General features: G+C 43.5%; 1 protein-coding gene across 5 annotated transcripts in view; it reads right to left on the reverse strand.

The window, feature by feature from the left end:
* Positions 1–27,771, reverse strand: part of dlg5a (discs, large homolog 5a (Drosophila)) — a 53,566-nt gene that overhangs the window by 19,999 nt on the left and 5,796 nt on the right. For all 5 annotated transcript variants that reach the window (XM_077494910.1, XM_077494908.1, XM_077494907.1 and 2 more), the window contains exons 2-14: positions 10,779–10,847; positions 8,622–8,796; positions 7,525–7,668; positions 7,084–7,267; positions 4,850–5,109; positions 4,139–4,451; positions 3,511–3,741; positions 2,626–2,810; positions 2,421–2,546; positions 1,659–1,791; positions 1,280–1,407; positions 1,032–1,207; positions 705–808 (exon numbers count right to left, since the gene is read on the reverse strand). In XM_077494910.1, the coding sequence (XP_077351036.1) occupies positions 705–808; positions 1,032–1,207; positions 1,280–1,407; positions 1,659–1,791; positions 2,421–2,546; positions 2,626–2,810; positions 3,511–3,741; positions 4,139–4,451; positions 4,850–5,109; positions 7,084–7,267; positions 7,525–7,668; positions 8,622–8,796; positions 10,779–10,847 (2,228 nt within the window). The remainder of the gene's footprint in view (positions 1–704; positions 809–1,031; positions 1,208–1,279; positions 1,408–1,658; positions 1,792–2,420; positions 2,547–2,625; positions 2,811–3,510; positions 3,742–4,138; positions 4,452–4,849; positions 5,110–7,083; positions 7,268–7,524; positions 7,669–8,621; positions 8,797–10,778; positions 10,848–27,771) is intronic.

Below are 27,771 nucleotides of genomic sequence, written 5' to 3' on the forward strand. Positions count from 1 at the left end.
CAATGTGATCGACTTGAGAGGGATTGTCGAAATAGACGGTGGGAGATAAGAAATAGCGAGGGTGGATGTCATATCGCGCTGAGATTTAAGTGGGTCTGAACAAGGAGATGAATACATTTTATCAGGCGATGAAAAGGATCTCTTGCTTCCGGGCATTAGGGTTCGACATTCAAGCACTCTTTACGGCGCTGAATCAACCATCTTTACACATACCGGATTAAGTCCAACTTTGCACGAGAGAACCACTCTATTTATCTTATTATTAGTTCTAATGTATTTCCTGAATATCCTCCTAAACAGTGAGCATTGTCCTTCTAGTACGAATTTCATTGTGTGAATGAACATTGCTCCAAGAAAAGCCCCATGCTTGACAACCTTTCCTATGTCGTGTGTGTGCTTGTATGCATGGACAGCGCCATCTCCCCATCTAGGTCTACTGCATGTGGGGATTTCATCAAAAGAAGAAGAATTTCCTCAGTTTTTCCCCCCTCACTACTTTCCATACTCAACAAAATCCCACCTTATCTGTGTTGTATGTATTAGGATGGAATAAAGCCTGGATTAAAAAGATCAAAGGAACCTGACTGTGATGTGGTGCGATAGATGTGACAGAAGGCAGCAGATACTTTATTAAAAAAAAAAAGAAAAAAGAAAAAAAAAGGGAGCGAGGGAGAGGATTTGTGAAAAGTTAGCGTGTGACTCACAGCGATCAGTCTGTCTCCAACAGTGAGTGTGCCCTCTCTGGCTGCCGGACTGCCCTGGACCACTGTGGTGACGAACACGCCGTTCTCCAGGCCTATTCCGCTGTCTGGAATACATCACAGCGATAATAGCAAGTAAACACTCCTGGAATCAATAATGTGAAAGTTACTTTTAAAATGGAGTATACCATATATCACTAGTTACTGCCATTAGCTGTATTGCACTAGCTTAGGAACCAAAAAGTGGACATGACTGTGGAAGTATTATTACTTCAGACTTTCAAAACTGCATGAAAATCAGGAAACAATAGATTAGCCTAAGAAAAATACCTTTGTGCCCCATGAGGTTGATGTGAACGGGGGTGAGCAACCTTCCCCCAAGAGACTTTCTCCTTCGTACCACCATGTTGATGAGCCCTCCGACATTGAGGACCGCCTTCATCACCTGCTTCCTGTCCTTGTTGGTCAGGTCGATGTCGTTTATCTTCAGTAACCAGTCGTTCACCCTGGAAGCGCAAAGAAAGCGATCAAGTCTTACAGGAAGTCAACAGGAAGCGACCAGATATGAGTGTGCTCACCTTAACCTTCCGTCTGCAATACTTCCTTTGTCCACTCGTGTCACAAATATTCCACAGTCTCCCGGTAAATATGGATCATTTACCCCCTCGGCTATATCAAACCCAAGTGCCTTCAGGTCCATGTCGTCCTGTAAATAGCATGACTTCAGTAAATGTCTTGAACTGGCATTCAAATATTCAGCAAAGTTAAGCCCTATATAATACAGCTAACAATTTAGTAAAACTACTCGTCCTTTCAAGATGCTTGGACACTTAATTGAGAGTACCCTAAATTGATTTGGGTTAACATGGTACTCTGTCATAAACCAAAAATCACCTGATATATATCCAAAAATAAAAACAGTCGCTGAATCAATTATGACCAAAGCGTTGCTCTTACCCTATCCTTCTGAAACTCCACCACCTCAGTCTCCCACTCAAGGGAGTCGGTGTCGATGGCCGAATCGTGAGAGCTGTGAGCCATGAGCTGACAGAAACGGGCCTCCTTCTCCAGCTGCCCCTCCATTTTCTCCCTTTATGAACCAACACACTCATAAGTCAAACAGTGGAGAATGAAAACAGACTATACCTAACAGACAAACATCAGCTAGATTTTTCATGTGTTAAATGACTGCAAGTTTTTGTTTTTGTGGAAATAAGTTTCTGTTTCTTGGTCGAGGAAATCATACACATCCTCATGAATCCTAAAATCAGATTTCTGAGGGATTACTTGAGGGCATCTGTGACCTTAAAACACCAAATTGCAAACAGTAACTCATTTCTGTTATTCACACTACAGCCAGCAGAGAGCGCTTTTGCATGCCATATGGACACACAGGCAGAAAGAGGAAAATTACTATACTACTAACTGTTGTTTTTCAGGATTACATTTTTAATCTTGGCATGTGCAAATGCTGCCAGACAAATGAGTGAGCCCTCTCATGTCTCTGCAGGCACAATATTACAGCTTACACCCAACCACACGCAGAGCAGAGCAGAAGCTTTTAAATACAACAAATACAGTCACATGACAGGCTGGGGAGAGAAATAGCAATATTGCTCTGTACTCGCTTACATGGAGGATTTTGCTCGGGTTGTTGAGTTAATTAGCTTTTCCAACATGTTCCCCATCTTAAATGTTGAAAAGAACAAAAAAACTAACTTCATCTCTTTAAGCTCTCGCAACGCATCGTTCTTCTGCTTCCTCATGTCATCCAGATTCCGCAGCGCATCTGCTAGATCGCTGACTGCCCGGTCTCGCTCCCGACGTAGGTTGTCACACAGCGTCCTGTGGAATGCAGTGAAGGGCTGACCGTGTATCATCTGCTAAGCCCTCAAAAACAAGTAATAGGTCTCAGCGGACGCACCTGATGCTCTCCCGCTCCGCCACGATTTTGTCCCGCTCTTGGAAGGCCCAGTCCCGTCGACATTTGGCCACCTCTGTCTCCTGCGTGGCCTCCTTCAGCTCCTGGGACATGGCCTCGTACTGTTTTCTCAGCATCTCAATCTCTTTGTTGGCCCGCTCCATGTCGAGAGTGGCAGAGTCTTGTTTCTGCATGGGTTCATTTCATTAGATGGCCATATGTCATATTCCTTCTTGACTTCTTAGATTTGAGGTAAACAAGCATTGGTGATATTTGGTACAGCCTGAGCAATCCAATGAGATCCAATGGGGTATATGCCACGGAAGAGGCGGGACGCGATTTTGCACATCAGTTTATTTCCGGTCCGGGTTGCGAACGCGCAAACCAGGGGCACAAAGTCGGAAGCACAAGTACTTTTGACGCAGCCCACACGTCACAAACCGAACCGGAAACGCATTGTTGTGCGAAAAAACAGTCCCGCCTCTTCCGTGGCATATACCCCATAATAGAGCTGTAGCAAAATGTGGATTAGACATTTTCAATTGACACTGTTCAATACGATTAGCAGTAGGTTTTATTGTTTGTAATTGGTGACATTTAACATAAAGCATGTTAGTGTGATTATAAATTGAAATCTTTAAGTACTATTGTATTTTTTTTTTGCAGTGTCTTACCCCGTTGTGCAAGCTAGTTACGGTAAATTCCATGTGTTAAGTTCAAATGTAACAAAGGGGGTGATCAAGTGGGGTGACAGGGGTGCAACCTAAATCGGCTTAACAGTCTGTGCAGTGATATACTAATGTAATCCTCAGCCTGACCAATAAGCTCTTTAGAATATATCTAACCTTCACTTTGATACTCAGGTGTGGCAGCAGGGGGCCTGCTCACCTGTCGGGCCTGATAGTACTCCCGAAGTAGCTGATCCCTTTGAATGATTGCCTCAGTCCTCTCCTTACGGGCCACGTCACGCTCCTCCCGGACCATCTCGATGTCCTTGCAGGCCTGGCTCAGCTCTTTCTGGGCCTCGGCTTTGTCTTTAACCTCGTGACAGTACTTCTCCAGCAGCTCGTTCCTCTCGCAGATGGCCCTGTCGCGGTCCACCAGCGACGAGTTCAACTCCTGCGAAGGGGAATGAGGAAAAAGTAAAGCATTTTAACTCTGAGTCATTGACAGACTGAGCCAATGAATCTCGCTGGTGGGCATTCAGCATGTTCAGAAAGATTCTTCAAAGAGGAGGAAGAGTGAAACTATTTTTTATGTGGCCTGTATTCCACCAGATGTTAAGTTAATGTTTCTTTATCTTCCTGTAACAAACTCACTGATGCGTAGTACTTGGCCCAAGTCTTTTTTTTTTTTTTTTCTCAGATAACACAAAAAACTGAACCTAACACTGATTCTAATATATGTATTAATAAATTCATTTCACGGGTAGAATTAACATGATGTTTTTCTAAAATATTAGATATCTGTAGCCCTAACACTGTACACACGAAATATCCACACTCCAGTTGCATACCTGTCTGAGAGCTTCCAACTCCTCGCTGGCCACGACCCTTTCCGAGGAGGTGTTTTTCAGCCGGGCTTCGGCCGCCTCCAGTTCCGTCTGCAGCTTGTCCAGCTCCTTGATGACCTGGTCGCGCTCGCTCATGATGAGGCGGTACTCGTTGAAGACAGAGTCGCGCTCCTCTTTGTATTTGTCGCAGTCCTTGGCTGACTTCAGCTGCAGGTTCTTGTAGCGCGTCACCTCTGACTGCAACCGCTCCATCTCGCGCTGGAGCTCCTTGTTTTGAGCGGATGACTTATTCAGTTCCTGCTGCACGGAATCATACCTGGGAGGACAAAATTGTGGATATGTAGTTTATATACAGTAGATGGGCAAAACACAACAAGAAAGCAGACATGACATGAACCAAAACATTCTTAACTACCGGTAATCAATACTGAGGAATTACGCCTCATATTTTCCAAGGCCAAACAACATGAACTAGATTGCCAGAATGTTCTCTACATTAGCTTGGATTAACACAGTGCCGAGGGAAGAGTATAATCACAAAGCACTGGGATGCTTCCCCTTGGCAGGCTTCCCTCTCAAAAAGACCAACAGTTGGCCAATCACATGGTGCTTTGGGAAGAAGGCCTTGAAGATAAGCACTTGTTTGAAATAGACTACGAACATAAGGGCTCAGTATTTGACGCATATACTGTGCACAAGTAGTAACGCTTTCACCTCCTCATAGAGGTGGAGTACTGCTGCTGGTAGTGCATTGCCGAGTCACGCTGTATGAGCAGCGCGTCCATCTGCTTCTGCAGCCGCCGGTTCTCCTCCTCGGCCTGCTCCAGGCGGCTCAGGTCTGTGTTGTGCGTGGCCACCTTCTCGCTGTAGCGCTTGCTGAGGGCGTCGTAATCCTTCTTCACACCCTCCAGCTTGTCCATGGCAGTGTCGTACAGTTTGTTCAGCACCTCCGAGGAGCCTTTTTCTCGCATGACCTGACATGTATGACAAAAAAAAGGTCACATGACTCATTTTGATCTTAGTGGACGTTCCTAATTGAATGCTGCAAAGCTTGTAAAATCTCGAGTTTGACCAACCTTTCTTTTTGAAAATGACAAATGTTTTCAGTCAGAGTTTTAGGTATGTGTTGTGTAACTTTCTATAAGACATTCTCATACTGTATACATGAACTAAAACAGCTGATGACTATGCAACTAATAACATATTGACACAGTTACAATGTTTCTTTAAATTTCTTTGGACACAAAGATTTTATAATGGGGAGAGTTCAGTCCAAATATAAAATGATCTCTCAATGTGAAGGTACCACTTCATTGCATTCAAACACATGCATGCTATGCTCTGAGTCAGCAGCAGATGGCATTACAGAGCAAGAATTGATATATCCTCTCACATCCACAATAAATCTCAACATTCACGGTTACCGTGTGCAGTTTAGGAGAAGTACTATACAATATTTAGACACATCAATAGACATGACTGGAGCAGCAAAAGAGCTAAATCAAAGGGCTTACAATATTAACAGTAGCGTGTGTCCTTGTATGCGCGTTACTCATTCTAGTGAATGTTTCATTATGGTAGATCTGGCTGATAACGCCTGCTGGATCTGTGAGAGTGGCAGTGGCCGGGGGGCTGTGTTAACCTTGTCTACGCAGCAATATCCTCATCTTGCAGTTAGATGCTTTGGGTCAGTGTGCCCTTTGGCCAAGCCAAAGCCATTTTTGCTACAGTTCCCCATCGGCTTAGCTTACAGTATGCACTCAGACACTGTGCTATCCCCATAGGTGCACTGCACCGAAGTCCAATATGGGTCAGAGTACCATTTGTTAGCCAGAGTGTAGCAAAAGTCACTTATTCAATGTACAGTAGAGTCAAAAATGAAGCTGGACAATTCACCCCGTACCAGTTGATGTAATTTCAATTATAATGTGTCACCAGGCAATGTTTTAGGGAACATTTTAACCTTCTTAACTACCATACAATATATGGAGATGAAGGCATAATGAAATTAAAATACAGTAAAACTACTAGGGTGTGAATTGCCTAGTACCTGACGATTCGATTTGTATCACGATTCACAGGTCACGATTCGATACCGATTAATCCCGATACAAATTTATAACTCGATTGTTGCGATTTTTTTTCATTCAAATTTAGAAAATACTAATCAGTAAGCTTGTAGAGTGTAAGATTTATATGAAAATGTATTATTTATCTGAAATTTCAGTCTTATAGAGGTTGTAATCTGTTTCATGTTTGAACAGCATTAAAATAAAATATTAAGGCTTAATGTTCCGTTCATATAACATTCTTCCATGCTCAAGGTGTGAATCCTAAGTCAGACATTTTGTTGAATATTTTTCCATTAAAAATGGAAGTTTAAAAATCGATTCACACACACACACAAAAAAAAAAAAAAAGGCAATGATGATAAGACGTTGAATCGGTAAGACTACCGAATGAACAATTCTGAGCTCTTAAAAAAATAAAATAAATAAAAAAAATAAAAAATAAAAAATAAATAAAAAAATAATTATTGAATCGATTCGAGAATCGCGCGATGTAGTATCGCGATATATCGCCGAATCGATTTTTTTTAACACCCCTAAAAACTACACATCTTTTGAAGGCCAGAGCTGACTTTCAAATCTGTCTTCGGTTTGCACACCCTCTCCGGCTTACTCCCACATTTCAAAAACATGTTGGGTTCATTAAAAATTTACTCTAAATTGAAAAACTACATAAGCAAGGGGTGAACATGCAATTCCACACAGGAATGCCGTGGCCGAGATTCCACAACTTTGAAGCGGATGTGCTAATCACTACTACCACTGGACTTAATTCTTGAGGAATATTGTTCCAAAAATGTTTTATTGAACTACGTTTTTAAAGTATCTCTCAAGTGTAAAGGGTTCTGTGCTGAGGGAATCATATGGAGTTGACTGTACCTGCTGCTGCTGCAGTCGGAGGTCGGACAACTCCTTCTGGTCTTGACCATGTAGCCGCTGGAGCTCCTCGCAACTCTGTTTGATGTGATTGTGCTCTCGGACCAGCTGAGCGTTTTCCCTCCGCAGCGTCTCCATCTCCTCCTTGAGCTGCGACTGCTCGCCCAGGACACGGCTGTGCAGCATGCTGTATGAAGAGCGAACAGACGAAGGGTAGGTAAACTTGTGCAGAAATGTTCGAGGATATAAAGTGACAAGTCAAAGGTAACCACAAAGCTATGATTTATGCCCACTATACAATGTATTGAGGTTTTATATGGAGCATTTTCATTTGGATTGGTCATTCAGGTTCATTGTAATCAGAATACAAGGCTCCATATAAACCTGGTGAATGATAAATATGTAATGTAGCAGCAAGAGAGATTTAGCACGAGGTCTACTCACTGGTAGAAGTCTGCCTCTTTGACAGCCTCCTCGCACCTCTTCAGTGTTTTGGTGTGCTGGTTCTGGAGAGACTGTAGATCTGCCATGGCCCTCATGCACTGGCTTTTTAAGCGCTCATAGTCATGGCCGGCTTTGGAATTTGGCCTTAAAAGAGAGACGCGACAAGAAAATGAGTCGACACTCAGAATAGCGGAGACAAAACCCGACCTGGGCGCAAGGACAGTAAAGAAAGCGTTGAGATTCCTCTCATAGGATAAATGGGCAACATTCTTATGTACTGATAAGAAATATTTTGATAATTGTAGCATTAACCATTCTCTCCAACACAACACAGTAGCCAATAGGGGTGTTAAAAAAAAAAATCGATTCGGCGATATATCGCGATACTACATCGCGCGATTCTCGAATCGATTCAATAAAAAAAAAAAATCGATGTTTTTATTTTATTTTATTTATTTATTTATTTATTTTATTTTTTTAAGAGCTCAGAATTGTTCATTCGGTAGTCTTACCGATTCAACGTCTTATCATCATTGCCTTTTTTTTTTCTTTTTTTTTTTTTTGTGTATGAATCGATTTTTAAACTTCCATTTTTAATGGAAAAATATTCAACAAAACGTCTGACTTCGGGTTAGGATTCACACCTTGAGCATGGAAGAATGTTATATGAACGGAACATTAAGCCTTAATATTTTATTTTAATGCTGTTCAAACATGAAACAGATTACAACCTCTATAAGACTGAAATTTCAGATAAATAAATAATACATTTTCATATAAATCTTACACTCTACAAGCTTACTGATTAGTATATTCTAAATTTGAATGAAAAAAAATCGCAACAATCGACTTATAAATTCGTATCGGGATTAATCGGTATCGAATCGAATCGTGACCTGTGAATCGTGATACGAATCGAATTGTCAGGTACTAGGCAATTCACACCCCTAGTAGCCAATAGCCAATTACAAGATTATAGAATACCACAGTCTCATTTTGTGGCTGGCAGTGTTTATTCACTCAACTGCTGATAAGGGTGGGCGCATATTTAGGAGGGAGACCACTATGAATTGATTGTTACTATATTAAATCAGGACCTGCAGTCATCGAATGTGGTGCCAGGCGACGCCAGGGCCAGACGTTTGCGGAGCTCGTCCCTCTCCCTCGTCACCTGGCGGAGCTGGAACAGGACGGTGTCCAGGTGGTCGCTGGGCGGCCGGTTGTCATTGATGGCCGGGGGAGGGGAGGACGCCTCGCCGTTAACAGGTGAACCTGTGACAGTGAGCAAGTTGGTAACAGCAGCATAGTTAGAGAAAGGCACAGTACAGATCATACGGTACCTAATTAGTGGACACATAAACACCCTTTAAACGTCTTCAAATGTCCTTTAATCAAATATTTATTTTACTAATTTTTTTTCTTTCCTATATTTAAAACAGTGTTAATGCTAAAACTGTGCAGAATGTTTCAGTGGCTTATAATATGAATTTTGTATTTTAGAAATGGGAGAAAAAAAAACTCTCCCTGATGAACACTTATGACTACTACACTGTTACATTGGTCATTACGATGGTACTTTGTGCAAAATGTTTTGAGAAGGTTCAACCGCTGGTCCAGGTTTCCAGTTTCTGACCTGGGTGGATTTTCTTCTAGGGGTTCATCTACGTACAAGCCGTAAAATAGAGCTGGGTATTGTCAACAACCTCACGATACGATACAATACGTATCGCGATACAAATGTATCCCAATACATGATCTTCAAGGTGATACGTATCCCAATATTTTATATTAATTTACTTGCATTTTTATTATAACAGTCATATGTATACATAAGTTATATGTTTATTATGCTGGACGGCAAAAATATTTTTGTTAGCAGCTCTTCTGGTTTACCCCCAAGCGGGCAAACCTGCTTTAACTGCCTATTTAAAATGAATGAGCAATATCGATTCTGATGCTTGCATATCGATACGTGTATTGTAATGAGGCCCACAACGATGTATTGCCGTATAGATTTTTTGACCACACCCCTACCGTAAAATCAGTCCAAAATGGCTGCTTCAAAGCAAAATGGCCGAATTACTATTCCTAGTCAGTCGTGGGTCTTTTGAGACATTTTCTTGCGTCCAGTTATGAAAAAGGTCAACCCAATTTTGTGTTTCTGTGAAGATGCTGTTAGGGGGCTTTTTTTTTTTTTTCTTTCTAACTTTCCATTTCCAGACAATGCTACTGATTTATATTGGGAAGAGGAGAGGGTCACATTGGAGAGCCTTGCAATACACAAGTTAGGATAAAAACTTTTTAAAAAAGCACATTAATTTCTGAGTAGAATAACAAACATCTTCACATTTCCTAGTGCTAGCTGTTAAAATTGATACTATCTGAAGGATAGTATTTTTGTCTGTGACAATGTGATTTTGAAAGAGCTGAATATTTGATTCCACCATTGCACTGGATAAGAGTCATGAAATTTCCAGTGAGTTTATTTGCAACTTGAACAAGGGGAGACCAGTGTAATTCCAGCATAATCCTCTAGGGTGGTTTGAGTGCCAGTGTGCTGTAAATCCAGAGAGATGTATCTTGTAATTACAAGATGTGTAATCTGTGACAGGGGAATGTTAAAAGGGAAGAGACATTTGGATTTGATGAGTGCATGTGTTTTTTTTAAGTCTGGTTTCAGACAGCATTCCTTTAGTTAAATTCTACTTACTATAAGGCTTACTACACACTTTGGATTCTTCGCCAAAAAAAAAAAAAAAAGTAAATGTGTCACCAAGCAGTCACCGCTGTACAAAGAAACGCATCCATGGCACAGAGACTTGGGGCAGGAAATTTGAGGATTATGTTCATCTTTGACTCAACATTTTGGCCCTTCTGGAGGTTTATGTAACATAGCTGAGTCATTTGGACCTTCATCAAAAGCAGCGAAAACAAGCACGGCAGTGATCACTTAAAGAAAGGGGAGAACATAGCGAGGGTTTTTCAGCGCTACAATAATAGAGTGGAAAAATCCTCTCTTCTTGAACCATCAAGCTAATTTTTTTGTACACCCCATAAATCATGATGTGCTCATTTAAGAACAATTGCAAAAATGTTGAAAATCAGGAATGGAATCAAATGTTGATATTGGAATATTTTTTTAAATGACTATGCATTTCTCCACCAATTTAAAAACAAACAGTCTAGCCTCAGTACCACAAGGACGATGTTCTCAAAATAAGACCATAATATTTTGTTTGTGGACCATTACGTACCAACACTGCTGAGGGAGCTGCTGCTCTCGGAGTCGGATGGCATGGTGGAGAGGACGCTGTATGTGGAACCTGCCAACACAAAACATTTTCGACATAAATCTCCTACAGCATGGGACTCAACTGACTTACTCTTATGGATTGGCCACGGCTTCAGCCATCTTGCCGCCGAAGGTGAGCGACACAATCATTCACGGGCTTAGGCTCGGGATAATACCGACACGACGTCGATGTTCCTCCTTAGCAAACTTCACATTAATGCCCCAGACTGCTGTCATCATTAAACCGCCTTTCCCCTCACTTTGCACTCTGCTTGGCTTTGATGTATAGTCTCTGTATGTTTCCGCTACACTGGCACAATGTCACAGCTCAAATGGGATTTTCTCTTTTCATGTCAAGAGTGTGAGCACGTACGTCGCACACACACATGCACACGCACACAAAACAGGGAAAGAGAGAAGAATAATTATTCATCTCAATGGCTCTACACATCGTTAAGATGGGGGAATATTTTTGCACAGGCGACTGCAATGCACGGAGAGGATGTGCAGATGTTTGTTATGCTGCAGAAAGTCTGCTCAAAAGGGCAACAGCAACCTTCCAGCAACATGAGCAGGTTTTTTTTTAGTCTAAAGCTGAAGCTCAGATTTGTGCATTCTGCAGAAAAGCCATATTTCACTCAGCACACTGGACATTTTTGGTTTTGTTCAGGATTTACATCCTCTGAGCATCACTTTTAGCCTCACTGGACTATTGGCAAATATGAAACGCAAGGATGGCAGGGACTAATGGCCATCTACTAACAAACAGATAATGCAATAATAAGTAATAAGTCTTCCCACGGGCTCACCACCGGTGGGAGGGGCCAAAGGGGTCGGGTGCAGTGTAGGCTGGGTGGCGGCCAAGGGAGGAGACCTTGGCGGACCGACCCCCGGCTACAGAAACTGGCTCTTGGGACATGGAATGTCACCTCTCTGGCAGGGAAGGAGCCCGAGCTGGTGTGTGAGGCAGAGAAGTTCCGACTAGACATAGTCGGACTCGCCTCCACACACAGCTTGGGCTCTGGTACCAGTCCTCTTGAGAGGGGTTGGACTCTCTTCCACTCTGGAGTTGCCCATGGTGTGAGGCGCAGAGCAGGTGTGGGCATACTTATTGCCCCCCGGCTCGGCGCCTGTACGTTGGGGTTTACCCCGGTGGACGAGAGGGTTGCTTCCCTCCGCCTTCGGGTGGGGGGACGGGTCCTGACTGTTGTTTGTGCATATGCACCAAACAGCAGTTCAGAGTACCCACCCTTTTTGGAGTCCTTGGAGGGTGTGCTGGAGAGCGCTCCCTCTGGGGACTCCCTCGTCCTGCTGGGGGACTTCAACGCTCACGTGGGGAATGACAGTGAGACCTGGAGGGGCGTGATTGGGAGGAACGGCCCCCCTGATCGGAACCCGAGCGGTGTTCTGTTATTGGACTTCTGTGCTCGTCACGGTTTGTCCATAACGAACACCATGTTCAAGCATAAGGGTGTCCATATGTGCACTTGGCACCAGGACACCCTAGGCCGCAGTTCGATGATCGACTTTGTAGTCGTGTCATCGGATTTGCGGCCGCATGTTTTGGACACTCGGGTGAAGAGAGGGGCGGAGCTGTCAACTGATCACCACCTGGTGGTGTGTTGGCTCCGATGGTGGGGGAAGATGCCGGTCCGACCTGGCAGACCCAAACGTATTGTGAGGGTTTGCTGGGAACGTCTGGCGGAATCCCCTGTCAGAAGGAGTTTCAATGCCCACCTCCGGCAGAGCTTCTCCCTTGTCTCGGGGGAGGCGGGGGACATTGAGCCCGAATGGGCCATGTTCCGCGCCTCCATTGTTGAGGCGGCCGATCGGAGCTGTGGCCGTAAGGTGGTCGGTGCCTGTCGTGGCGGCAATCCTCGAACCCGCTGGTGGACACCAGCGGTAAGGGATGCCGTCAAGCTGAAGAAGGAGTCCTATCGGGCCTTTTTGGCCTGTCGGACTCCGGAGGCAGCTGACAGGTACCGGATGGCCAAGCGGAACGCGGCTTCGGCGGTTGCTGAGGCAAAAACTCGGGCATGGGAGGAATTCGGTGAGGCTATGGAAAACGACTTCCGGACGGCTTCGAGGAAATTCTGGTCCACCATCCGGCGTCTCAGGAGGGGAAAGCAGTGCACCGTTAACACTGTTTATAGTGGCGATGGGGTGCTGCTGACCTCGACTCGGGACGTCGTGAAGCGGTGGGGGGAATACTTCGAAGACCTCCTCAATTCCACCAACACGTCTCCTTTTGAGGAAGCAGAGTCTGGGGACTCTGGGGTGGGCTCTCCTATCTCTGGGGTCGAAGTCACTGAGGTGGTTGGAAAGCTCCTCGGTGGCAGGGCCCCGGGGGTGGATGAGATCCGCCCGGAGTTCCTAAAGACTCTGGATGTTGTGGGGCTGTCGTGGTTGACACGCCTCTACAACATCGCGTGGACATCGGGGACAGTGCCTCTGGATTGGCAGACCGGGGTGGTGGTCCCCCTTTTTAAGAAGGGGGACCGGAGGGTGTGTTCCAACTACAGAGGGATCACACTCCTCAGCCTCCCTGGTAAGGTCTATTCAGGGGTGCTGGAGAGGAGGGTCCGTCGGGAGGTCGAATCTCGGATTCAGGAGGAGCAGTGTGGTTTTCGTCCTGGCCGTGGAACAGTGGACCAGCTCTACACCCTCCGCAGGATCCTCGAGGGTGCGTGGGAGTTCGCTCAACCAGTCCACATGTGTTTTGTGGATTTGGAGAAGGCGTTCGACCGTGTCCCTCGGGGAGTTCTGTGGGGGGTGCTTCGGGAGTACGGGGTGCCGGGCCCCTTGATACGGGCTGTTCGGTCCCTGTACGACCGTTGCCAGAGTTTGGTCCGCATTGCCGGCAGTAAGTCGGATTCGTTTCCGGTGAGGGTTGGACTCCGCCAAGGTTGCCCTTTGTCACCGATTCTGTTCATAACTTTTATGGACAGAATTTCTAGGCGCAGCCGAGGCGTGGAGGGGTTCCGGTTTGGTGGCCTCAACATTGCATCTCTGCTCTTTGCAGATGATGTGGTGCTGTTGGCTTCATCAGGCCGGGGCCTTCAGCTCTCACTGGAGCGGTTCGCAGCCGAGTGTGAAGCGGCTGGGATGAGGATCAGCACCTCCAAATCCGAGACCATGGTCCTCAGTCGGAAAAGGGTGGAGTGTCGTCTTCAGGTCGGGGATGAGATCCTGCCCCAAGTGGAGGAGTTCAAGTATCTTGGGGTCTTGTTCACGAGTGAGGGTGGGATGGAGCGGGAGATCGACAGGCGGATCGGTGCAGCGTCTGCAGTGATGCGGACTCTGTATCGGTCCGTCGTGGTGAAGAAAGAGCTGAGCCAAAAGGCAAAGCTCTCGATTTACCGGTCGATCTACGTTCCAACCCTCACCTATGGTCACGAGCTGTGGGTCGTGACCGAAAGAACGAGATCCCGGATACAAGCGGCCGAAATGAGCTTCCTCCGCAGGGTGTCCGGGCTCTCCCTTAGAGATAGGGTGAGAAGCTCGGTCATCCGGGAGGGACTCAGAGTCGAGCCGCTGCTCCTCCGCGTTGAGAGGAGCCAGCTGAGGTGGCTCGGGCATCTGGTTCGGATGCCTCCTGGACGCCTCCCTGGGGAGGTGTTCCGGGCATGTCCCACTGGCGGGAGGCCCCGGGGACGACCCAGGACACGCTGGAGAGACTATGTCTCTCGGCTGGCCTGGGAACGCCTCGGGATCCCGCCGGAGGAGCTGGTTGAAGTGGCTGGGGAGAGGGAAGTCTGGGTTTCCCTCCTGAAGCTGCTGCCCCCGCGACCCGACCCCGGATAAGCGGAAGAAGATGGATGGATGGATGGAAGTAATAAGTTAATTACAATCAACTACTCGTGGGCAAGTCATTTAATTTAGGACCCTATTTAATATTAATTTACACAGTCTAATTCACCTCATCCATCCATGTATTTACTCTCTGGGGTTGACATCATTAAGGTCGCAGGTGAGCTGGAGCCTGGAGAACCACAGAGAAGGTCAAAAGGAGCTGCACTGAGTCTTTGTCAATCTACAGAAACCCTATGGCAGGGTATGAATTGTGTGAAGAAGGCTGGAGTGGCAGAGAAGTATGTTGAAATAGTGCCGGATATTTATGAGGGTAGCAGAACAGTAGTGAGGGTGTGCTATCGGTATGACACAGGAGTTTAAGGTGGAGGTGGGACTGTATCAGGGATCATTTCCAAACCCCTTCATCTTTCAGATGAGGTTAGACTGGAACAACCATGGACCATGAGGCTTGCGGATGACATTGTGTTATGCAATGAAAGCAGGGAGAAGGTGGAGGAACACTTCAGAAAGGTTGAGGAAAGGTTCTCTGGAAAGGATAGGATTGAAAATTAGCAGAAGTACAGTAAAACAATGTGTGTGTTCTGACTAGCTTACCACGGCTAGTTAGAACTTGTCCTTTATCATTTCTTTTTAGTCACAGTACTTGTGTTCACAAAATGGAGAAGTACTTTCTAGTTTCTTTTGATTTCTGTACAGATGCTGTAAAACTGTCATAATAATGTTAAACAATTTGGATAATCAAGATTAGACAATATGACAAAAATATATATTTTTTTGTTTGTTTTTTTAAATCACATAGCTCTGTGTCACGCATGCACATTGTGTATTGGCAATGGCATTGTTGTTAAGTAGTGCAAAATGAATTTGTATCCAATTACGACATGAATCTCTTATAATCAGTAGGATGCGTTATTCTAAAAATATTCAATAGCTATTAAAATTTTCCATTACTTCCTATGAGAAACATTTATTTTCAATCCAAACAAGATGGACCAGCCTGCTGGATCAGATTATGTGTGACCTTGTACTTCAAATGCTATACCACTCGTGTTTGTCTCTACTCTAACAAAAACAACATGATGTTCATCTTTACCCCTTTTTTCTACACTCAATTAAAAAGTCCTGTGCTTCCTCCTGCAGCAAGAACCCGAGCCCCGCTCCTTACAGTGAACAAAAGCCTTGTGAATCCATCACAGCTCATAAGGGGAAAGTGCCAGTAAATCACAAAAAGGAAAACAGATCTGCTGGTGCGTGCCAGCCTCCTCTAAATGGGCCTCAACAATAAACGGTCAGTGGCGCTGAAAATCTTTTTCAGAAGCTAACAGCACGAACATCAATACAAATGCAGGGTTTAAATAAAAAAATAACATGGCGTGTGCTATATTTACTCCGTCACACAAGTTCCTGTGAAGAGGGTTTATGAGATGGCTGCCTTTGCAAACAGCAGGCAACAGATTGATGCCAACTGCTCCCTATCTCCCATCTCGGACTTTGCCTCCCCACTGGGTTTTAGCTGCGCTCTGGCTCCAGCCCTTCCATGTGTGACAAGGCCAAGCCTAATTAAGTGTGAGCGAGAGTGAGACAGAACCACTCCATCTTAGACCCTGTAGACAGAGGAGAGGCCGGGGGTGGCGAGGGGGCACACCAGGAGTTGGCGTGGAGGAGAGGCAAGCGGATGACCACAAAAAGAGATAAAGGCTATTTGGGAGAAAAGGGGAAACCCAAGTAAGAGTTAGATGTGTGGGAGAAACTAAAAAGAGCATATTGGAGGAGAAAGGCTTTGAATCTTTTCTGATGATCCGTGATGGTGAACATGTTTGGTGTTGAGAGCTTTGATTTTCTACCAGCCAATGAAGCAGACTTCAGGCTGTGCATTATTACGTCGTCACAAAAATAAAACCTCAAAACTCATTTGCATGGTTGCGAGAGCTGACTTGTTGAACCCACTATCAGGCTGAGCAGGTCTCACACTAAACAGACGTAAGCCACGACGAGGCTTTAGCACAACTCGGCTGCAGGGTAAGTCCTTTTCAAATCCTACGCAACGTCACTAAAGGCTGATGGGGAAAAGCCTGAAATATTGCTTCTTGAATGCATTTTTTTAAGGCACTCAGATGAATTAACATTGCCACTAATCCCAATGAGAGGATACTCGCCAGCTGACTCACAAACTGTAAATATACAGTAGAGAGTAAAGCCTTTTGCAATTACACCAGCAGCTTTACTTATATCAGAAAAATTGTAAAGAGTTACAAATGGCCGGCATTTGCACAAATCCCACCGCTGCCACCAATGTAGCGTGCCGCGTGTACAGCATTTATGAACACTCTTCAATGGACAAAAACAATCAGGAACTTTTATTCTTTTGAAGTTTAATGCTGGCCCTGTTTAGCAATTCTCAGTGAACACCCCGCATCACGTTTAAAGTCACAGGGTTCAAAGCATGGGAAAAATAGAGGTTTATTGTTAGGAAATAACAGTAATTTCCTTGATCGGCTTAATAAACTGTTAAGCTAGTTTTAAAAATATTTTTAATTTAGAATTTTGAATAACTAAATGTTATCATGTTTTGATTCCAATCTTGTATCGAGAGATGTGATCCGTACTGTATTGGTTGCGTCGTAGCGGCAGTCTTGCATAGATGTAAACCTGAGACTTCATGTTGGTCTTCTTCATTAAGACTGTGTGCTTAGTTTTGCCTCAGCTGCTTTAAGATGTGATGAAGCAGCCAATTCTGATTCACAGATCGATAGATTACTACGCCCATCTGTGCTTTCTATATCCAGCATAACGCTCCCGCAAACGGAAGGATTACAGGCCAATCCTCAGGATTTGGCCACATGGACAAAATGAGCACATTTGGATGAGAACCACAAGCTTATAAGCAATTAGCTCGAATGTCATATACGAGACAGCTTCCTGGAGGTCCGTGGGTTAGCGGCATTAGCTGTTGTTCGACATGCATTCAATCATTCAGAGTAATTAGCACCATCAGCAAAAAGTGTGGCTGATAATTTGTGAACATGATGTCCGTGTCAATAAAGCATCAGGGCAGATCAGACAGAATGGGGGGGAGCAATTAAAAGGACAAATAAAGAATTCATCCAGTTGAATTCTGATTTTGACAGATTCCATTAGTGACCATTAGATATGGTGATGGTCTTTGGTAAGACACTGAAGGTGAGAAATGTAGCCTCGGAGGACCAGAGGCAGCGTTAGCTCTGGCCTGTTGCTAGGATCTAAATAGGTCAGAGGAGGACTCGCCTCTACCTTCAGGGTCTCACTACCCCCACTCGCTTGCTTTGCTGCCTTCCCTCCCGATCAAGTGATGTGCTCAGCGACCGACGCTCGCTTCAAATGAATAGATTAGGTGTTCAGGCACATAAGGCGAGGTGACACGTGTTGCCATGGTGAGGCTGGATGAGGAGAGGCAGAGGCGACTAGGAGAGAGGGCTGAGATGGAGCGTACGAGGAGAGAGGCTTGGCGGGCCTTATCAAACAAAGATGCAAAGTCTGGCTTCAACATAGACTGAATTATTAAACAGTTCCAGAAAATTCCCAGCGTTGCCAACTGACACAAAAAGATAAAAACGCTATGATTAGAATCTTGACGCAACCAATGCCTGAAACCTCCATGCTGATAAGCCTTGTACATAACTTAAACTCAGCCAGCAACTTGGGATCACACGGTCAAGAAGCAGCATTAGCATCACAAAAATATAGCCTTTTTTTTTTTAATTATTATTAGCAGTCAGCTCCACTCACTGTAATAAACAGCAACCAGAAAAAAAAACACAAACCAAGAGGCGAGTACAAGTATGTGTGTTCCCTTTTGCACGTTTGGCTTCACTGCCTTTAAACTGGAGAAGTGTGTAATAATAACACAAAAAAAAATAAAAAAATATGACTCGCTTCTTTTATGTTTTGCTTAAGTGAGATGGCGGGATGGTGTGTCAGTACAAAGCCAAAAGATGAGAAAGCAAATTTACATCCCTGACCTCTAAATCCTGGCTATGGTACAGTTTATGAAGCGTGGTAGCTATTTGACTGAGCAAGTGATTCATCATCTTACTCCAACCTCAACAATCAATGCGATACCAAGAAGCAGAGCACCCCAATCAGGGATGGGCATTTTACTTAACTGACTGCATTTGTTCCCAATATTTTGTAATGGGGTGGTAGAATCTTGCTCTAAATGCTCTGAACTCTTGTTTCCATACTTCTATTACATTGAGCAGAATAATGCTGCCTGTAGGGATAGCCATAATGGAAGTCTGCAAGGTCACGTTCTTCTTCTTCTCCAGGCTATAAAATTGACAAACAGTACACTGCATGTTGCCTCAATTACTTCAAGACATAATTAATCCCCAAAAAATTAGGGACAGAATTGTGGGTGCCGAAAGTGGAAGTGCCACAGAAAGGGCCAAATTGAAGAATTTACTGTAATTTCCGTCTTTTTTTTTTTATGTTTTTTTTTTGTTTTTGTTTTTTGGGTGTGTGACGTCGTTCATATTATAAATAAAAAAAAAAAAAAAAAAGTTAAGCTGTTAAATCTGTATGTGTGTGCTTGGGTTTAAATCTCCAACATGCATCACATTTTGTTCCACAATTCACTTTGAATCAGATGAAAGTGAATGAAATTGAAAATGAGAATAATCTTATTTTCTTTTTGGGGAATGATGAACAGCAATAGTGATAATGTGTGTCTCATCTCGTTATTCGAACAATTCACTGTGAACAGATCAAAAGTGGTGTTTGACAGTCCCAGAAAAGATTTCCAAGCAGAGTTATAGTAGTCCGATGTCACAGACTAGTAACAGAAAAAAACAAAAAAATATATGGTCATTGTCACTGTTTTAACCTCAAAAAGATAACTTTGGTCAAAATTATCAGTGAGACTCCAGATGAACTGCAGACAGCAGATCAGTTGAATGGAAACAATGTGGCAAGCAAATAACACTAGTATTGCAGTTCCCACACAAAGACACAAAGATGTCTACTACTACAACTGATTTTAATGGTCATACTGATCCCTGCCGGCCGGGTGATTTAAACTACATGGCCAGCAGTGAGCCAGCGTGGGAATGTGAGCAGAGACACCAGATTAAAAACTCCACAACACTGTGAACCCCAGAAAGATTTACCCATCAGTGATGCACTTCATCAGCGTTGTGTGAACTTGGTTTTCAAGGGCTTGACAGCAATAGGCTTAACAAGATGGGCCATTTAAATGTCACCACAGTCAGAGGTGAGAGTGGCTCCAAACAGAATGGAAGATGTTCAACTGTGGTTGATATTCCAAGAGGAAAAGACTAATATTGAGGATGAGGATTCAAGCAACAGGAGTAACCTCTGGATGCCCCATAAAATCCAGTTTTATGGGGAGCATTATTTTCTGGAGAAAAACTAAATGGGGGAATCATTTCGCTTTCTGGAAGTCACACATTTTTTTAAAAAAATTAAAAAATTCTCACAGTCGGACAACAGATTTCTGGCTCTCACATAATAAATACGATAATATACAAGCTACAGTCTTTGAGTAACATGCTGAATCATACATAGTCTGGTTTAATACATAACATTATAACCCAGACGTGCTTGAGATATTGGATTCTAATTATTATCAGGATTGTTTGTGCAGCATTTGCAGCTTGCACTATTCAGATAATTAAAGATTTGGCAACATTAGTGCAATTACCAGTAAATTATTTTCAACACAAAGAGGTCTATTAAATATCGAGTGTTCAACTTCACTGTCTCATTGAAAATGGCCTCTTATACCATGTTGGAAGCCAGCATATTTCTTGGTCTACTTGAAACTCACCTCACACTGGTCCTTCGCAGGACAGTGAGCTGGGAAAAAGCTATGCCAATTCCACCTTCTGACTGTGAAAGAAGCTGTGAAATGTACTCCTTTTGTCACTATGTCTCTACGACTTATTTTTATGTATTCATCTTTATATAAACGTAAGAGACTGGACAACACAACTCGCATGTAATAATGTCCACAGACAACCATAAGTTTCCTCCCCAAATGAAGAAAGAGTAGCAGTAGTATAATAACTATAGTGGAAGATAGGCTAATTGTTAGCACATCTGGTAATTGGAGTGGCAAACTCGTTTTTATTGTGGTGAATGACTTGAGAAGAGTGGTATACAAACACTCAAAACCAGTTGTTACTTCATTGTATTTGTGTCCGGCAACAGCGCAAGCTTCAGGTCACTTCCTAATTACCCATTTATCCGTTTCCCGTCACAATCACCGAGTCCATGACTCAGCCCAACTCTGTTGACCCCTTACATAAGGATTTGGGATCTGGTTTTACAATTGTAAACTGTAAACTTTTGACACACAGGTCCCACAACACAGAATAATTACACAGGATTATCTTTTAGTGACATGACGTCTGACAAGTGTGATTTTGCCGATTTAGATCTGAAGGAGGGAATCAGGCTCATATTTTGTCGCAATTAATCAGTGGCTATGTACAGTATGTTCCCGGCTTTAGGTGCACTTTATAGTACTAGTAGATCTGCTGGATCATTAAAAAAATAATAATAATAATAAAAAATAAAAAAAATAAAAAATTTAAAAAAAAAGTTAACTCCTTGTCCTGTCCCATGAGCGTGAAGCCTTTCTTTCAGACACAGACTCTTAAGGAACTACTAAAATGTCATGTTTGACGTCATGTTTTGACTTCTCCGTACGTGTAACTTCTATCTGCTAAACTGTGCAAACAATGTTAATTGCTCGGTCCAACTCTCTTCTTCCACTTCCAATACGACGGCCTTACTTCTGCTGGGCCAACATTCTGGGCAGCGAGCCAGCGTAGCTTCGCTGCTGGTGCAAAAAGGGCCGACCATCTGATTGCAGGAGTCCACTATGCTAAGCACAAACATAAGAGACGTCCAAACGTGATGACTCCATGAGCCGGGATTACTCCTCAGCACGCACAGTGCCTGACTCACAGCTCCGTGTTCTTCAGGGCCCCTGGTCAAAACCCACCCACCTCTTTCACTATGAAGTTTGTCATGCTGTTTGCTCTTTGACGCACAAGATAAAAATTATCTTCCTCAAATAGAACCTAACAGTCACGAAGACAAAGTAAGGTCTTCGGCCCTGCTAACCTGTCAGACCAATTGAGCTGCACCAGTGTTGAAATATACCCCTGAGAGCAATCCGGTCCGATTTATTATCAGCAAGCCATTATGAGTCTCCACGCTACAAAATAACGCCTCGCCCTGCCTTAAAGGAGACATCACTTTTGTCCTGAACAGCTTGCCTGTGCCAAGGGCTGCGAGAACGAAAGGGTGAAAAATGTCTTTAAAGTGTTCGCCAAGGCCGCTACAGCTCAAGTAGTCCAAATGGGAGCTGCCAGAGCAGCCTGCCTGAGTGGAAGAAACCCACAAATGAATTTTGGACGATCTTTCCGACATTCCTTTCATCTTTAATAACAAGGGCCAGTGTGTTGATTTAGATAGCCATTACACAGTGTGCACAGATAATTCACTGTACTTTTGTAAAGGTCACCAGTCTGAAGAGCTAGAAATATGCCAAGAAGAATTAGTCAAGAGAAACCTAGACTAAAGCTGCTAATGCTGTATTTTTAATTTTCCGAACATTGCCACTGAATCAATGGAAAACCCCCAGAAAATTTTTCCAACATCTTAGTGTGGTGATCTCAAGCTCATGTTGACACATAGAACAATGATAAGGTACAAGAGCTTCACACGAAAGTGAATGGTTGAGTGCTATTGATAAACTTCAAACTGCACATTCAGGAGGACAGTTAAAAAACAAACCATCATTGGGGAGGAATACAAGTCAGTGCAATGTAGGAGTGTGACGATATAGCGATATCGCGATAAATCGTGATACTTTTTCTCCCGATAGATTATCGATATGCCTACGCAAGTATCGCGATATTTGTAGTTAATATTAATATACAGCCACTATAACGGCTCCATTGTTCATTACCTATTGAGCAATTACTAGGCGGGCCACTAGAGGGGGCGCCTCATGAGAGTGGTGTGGAAATGGACGGAAGTCTTCAGCTTAAGAAGACTCATGAGCTTATGTTTACTTGTGGAAGACATTTATCTGTCCAGCAACTCAATCAGTTTTGCATACGTTTCTATGAAAAATGTGTATTATAGCTTCACTTTTAACATTTTAAAACATATTTTATGTTTCACATTTTTTGAAACACACAATTCCTGAGGAATATTAATGATTTAATCGGATTTAATATTTAAGTAATTTTATTTATTTACTTTTGCAATGTTACACAAAACAAATTGTATACACTAAAGTACTCACTCTGAAGAAGACACCAGTTTTAATATCGTGTTTCAGTGATGGTACAAAAAAAAATAATAATTCTCTCATTGAAAAAACAATTCATGTTGGATAGTTTTATTAGATTATCGTGGATTTCTTTAACTGACCAATATACCGATAATCACGGTATCGTCATATCTGAAATAATCGTTAGCGTGAGCAATGTAGCGCATATCGTATCATATCGTGAGGTACCCAGAGGTTCCCACCCCTAGTGCAATGTGCAAAGAATTAGAATACACAGACTGTGCATTTAAATCTGGCATTTTCCTTCTTGCTGCTAAATCGTGCCTTAGCCCTGTCCAGAATAAAAACAATAAGGGATCAAGTGCTGTCATCTCATTTGCTGGTGATTACACTGTGCCTCACACTCAACCTGGAGCCTTGCGTGACACTGGCGGACAAATGGGTGCAGGTGTTGGCTATACAAATTAAGGAGTTGAGGATTAAACAGATGGAGAGCCGGTGACACGTGCCAAGAGTGGCAGAGGAAGCTGGACGCCCGTACTGCGGCAGGATGGGAATGGACCGGCAGGATGGATGAAGAGACAGAGTGGGAGGTAAGGTAAGGTAAAACAAGGCCAAAAAGCTGTTTATTTCCATGACATCAAATGGCTAGTAAATATTTACATGCCAACATTTCCTCTATAATAACTAGAAAGCGTACAAACGTGTACAATTTTAATTAAGGCCAGCTGTACTGTGCAGCCTTCAGGTTGTGGTTCATGCAAAGAGTGTATAAAAGTGCTAGCAGATACAATTCACTAGTATATTATTTTCATATTTAAAATATACACAAGAGACATGCTTAATAGAACCGCAGGATTAAATTGCAACAATAACACTGAGACCCAGTGGACACACTGAGGTCAACCTCTTATTAGCCTGTTTTGCAGGCCTTGATAGATTTATTGAACAGCATCTCTGACAAGGACAGCTATGCTAGCAGAGGATCTAATTACAACTCATGTAAGGCCGTCACAAATAATTATTCTTTTTGCGGGCTCCAGGTGGAGGAGTGGAACCGTTACTTGCCTTTGGTGCCGGTTGGCGTGGGTTCGATCCTCCGCCTGGGAGGGGCCCACGTGTGTGAGTGGGTATAAAAAAAAAAAATTTAAAAAAATTTAAAAAAAAATATTTTTGTGTGTGTTCAATCTTCACCCTTGTTCTTAAAAACGGCTACAAACAAGTAGACTATTCTAAAAGGCACACAATTTGTCTTTGAAAACCATGACTGATTAATAGACTAGGACTGGTTTTAAACACATGGTTCAAGTGACACAATTACGACTTTTTTTTTCCCCCCTGGTAGAGCTGCAGTGGAAATCCAATCTAAAACGGAAACCTGTGCTGCAGGTTGAGCAGAGATCTCGCGGTGCGATAAAACACACATTGGCTGTCTCATAGAAAACATGATGCGCTCTAATGCCATTGATCAAAGAAAAGGAGCAACGACAGTCAACTGCAGATGAACCGATGGTTTCCTCTTCACACCGGGAACGCGGGGAGGAGGCGAATGCCAAGGAAGGGCCGGAAACGAGGAGACGAGAGAGTGTGAGGTAGCGAGGTTGACTGGGTGCGTCATGGCGTAACAGCACACATGTATATGTGCGCGCGCACACACACACACACAGAGGGGAAAAGTGAGGCCAGGTTCAGCCCATGGGAGACTAAGTCAGCAGTCTTGACAAGAGCGTTAAGGCCATAATTCATTCTGTCTTTGTCACTGCTTTATGGAGTGGGGCAGAAAGTGGGAAAGAAGACACACACACACACACACACCCACACACACACACACACAAACAGAGTGTCTATATCCCTGGCTGCTGTACACAACAAACTGCTGAGCAGGCACTTTGGGTCTGTCCGACAAAAGGCCTGTTGTCTCCCCTTCCTCTTTGTCTCAGTCTGCTCTTCTTCTCTCTCACTGGCATGCTCCAAAGTTGAAAAAGCAATGCATCGGTCATCAAGCCCGTACAAATAATGTAACTGTATTTCCTCAAATTGAAATCTGCAGGATCAATTCATCACTGTGTGCTTGCAACAATAAATACTTAATCTCAAATAAATACCTCTTTCATTTCCCACCGTCATAAATAACAGGTGGTGCCAGGCCAGCAATTAAATTACCTTTAAAATATATCATATCACCAATGTGGATTACCAAATTAACACAGTGGGGGGTGTTTCACGAGTACATGTGGAAACGTATTTGTATATTACAAAACTGATATAATACAATATAGAAAACTATTAACACCATTTCTGTGATTCAATAAATTCATGTCAAATTATGGGAGGTGTTCACATTTTTTTTATAATATTACAAAGCATTGCAATCATTTTACAATTAATGTAATGTAAAAATGGTCTTTAAAACAAAATAAGGACTATTACAGTACACAGATTAAAAAAATTGGCAAAAACTAAAGGCAGGCTGGAAATCACTAATAAGCTGCATAGCTAATGGAAACACAGACATGGATGCACGCAACACTGGAGCAATCACAGGTTTTAATGACAGTCTTCAAATAACTGCGCAGGGAGCTTGTTTATAACAAGCGGTAAGATTCCACATTTCTGTCGACATTTTGGCGCTGCAGTATTAGTTACAGACAAATTGACAAAGTTTCATAATTACTAACTCTTGAATGTAGGTGAACAATAGAAAATCTCAATTCATAGATTCTAACAGAAGAGCCATAGAAGAGCTAACGAAACTAGCATCAATGTTATGCTCGTTAAAAATGTAATGGCCATTTGAACACAAAAGCTTATTTTAACTAGATTAAATCTGTCAAAAAAAATTATCAATTTGTTCAATCAATCTTTTTTTTTAATGAGCCAAATTTCCATCATTTTATGATACAAAAACAGTACATTATTTCATTTTGACAATGCAGAAGAACAAACATTATGATTCAGTTGCTGGTTTGGTCTATCACGTGCAGCATTCAGGAAAGGGGAAGGGGACGCGACACTGCACACAGGCTGGTGGCAAGTTGGCTGCAGTCTGCAATGTACAAGCTCTGGGTGATCTTTTTTTTTTTTTTTTTTCCCCGATCGCCAATGAGAGGCATTGATCGACATATGCCAATCACAATCGGTGGCCGATCATTCAGAGCACCACTACTGTAAATATTCAATGTACTGCAGTTGCTTCAATTCATTCCATCATCAATACTGCACAGTCACTGGGAGCTCAAGTCTAAGCACAGTCATTGTGTGATCTAGTATCAAGATGGTTGGCAGATCAAGGAGGGAAAAAGGACAAGAAATCAAGACGAGGAAAAAATGCATGAAGCAAACGGGCATCAGAAGGAGAGTGTGGACACCGCAACCTTCACAGCTGAATTTTGCTGCCCTCTGCTAGAAGTTTGTTTATATCACTGTCACATGGCAGTATGCGTATGTGTGTGCAGCATGTGTGTGAGGGTCCATCTTCAGGTCACTCGCAAGCCAGGCTGCGTAATCAGCTTGCAGCCGTTTGCATAAATATGAATCTGATTATATTTACTCGGCAGACGAGGACGTGCTGAATGACTCCAGTGGCTTATGGTTTAATTAGAGAGTTTGTCAAGAAGGGGGGGAGAAAGACCCGAGACACACACAGTCCTCCAGTATTCTGACGCACGGCATGACGGGCTGAATAATGAATGACTTGTTTGTATGTTTGTCTCCAGTGAGCGTGTTAAGGCTTTGGCGAAGCCTAGCAATCAGAATTTGGAAAAGGTTTTAAACTGGAATGGCACTTGGGAGATGGGAAGAATGCTTCCATCAAGGTAGAAGACACTATCTGGTCATTTATGTAAAAGGAAGAAAGTTGTCAATTGTGTATTATTAGAATTCACTGACAATCACAATCTGTAACTCAAAAACTGCCCTGGCTGGGACACATTCTGGGTCCAGGGGGGATAGCATTCATTTTTACATCCATGGACAAATAACTAAAAAAATCCCTGTTTTTGGAATGTAGTCAAAAATACGTCACAGGAAAAAACACACACAGAGACTCAAACCCTGCTCTCCTGACTGTGAGGCAACCATGCTAACTAAGGGTGTCACGATTTCGATTTTTTATCGAAATCGATCGAAATTACGTCACGATTTCGAGCACCGAAATAGAAGAGAGGACACTCGATTCGATGCCCCCACCCCCCCTCCCCCCCGCCGGCGTGCCGCAAGCCTTCCGCAAGGATAGACCTATTTTCTATTTTTGCCGGACGCCGCAGCGGTAGGCCTCCGGCAAATGGCAAGCTAGCACAAAACACATCGAGCGGGACAGGAAGACAGAGGCAGTTTCAAAATAAATTTCCGGTTACCTTTCAGAAAAAAACACTCGCCAGCTCCTATTTCGCAAGCTTATCAGCAGAACGTGACGTGGGCGTCGCCGGGCCATGTGCTCATTCACGGTTTAGACACCAGCGAACATGGACGCGGAGAGGTTTAATAAATTGGAGGTGGAAAACCACAAAATAATATATGACACGGCACATCCTTTTTATAAAGACTGTAATGTATTGTGAGTTTGATGTTCGCGATTGCTTGTTGTGCCCGTCTCGCTTGCCGTACTGAGCGGCAGCCGGACGCGGAAGACAGAAATAAAGAGTTGCGCTCGCCTTGAGCACGCACTGACCCGACTCTCGTTATTAATATACTTTACAAGGACAACCAAAAAAAAGATGCTGCATGGAATCTCATAGCAGAAGAAGCACAGACTTTCTGTATGTTTGTCGTTGTGAAATGCCACATGATCGCGCGCGCACGGTCCCGCGAGATACGTTGGGAAGTGGGCGGCGAC

Source organism: Festucalex cinctus, chromosome 14 (genome assembly GCF_051991245.1).
Source record: "Festucalex cinctus isolate MCC-2025b chromosome 14, RoL_Fcin_1.0, whole genome shotgun sequence".
Lineage (NCBI taxonomy): Eukaryota > Metazoa > Chordata > Actinopteri > Syngnathiformes > Syngnathidae > Festucalex > Festucalex cinctus.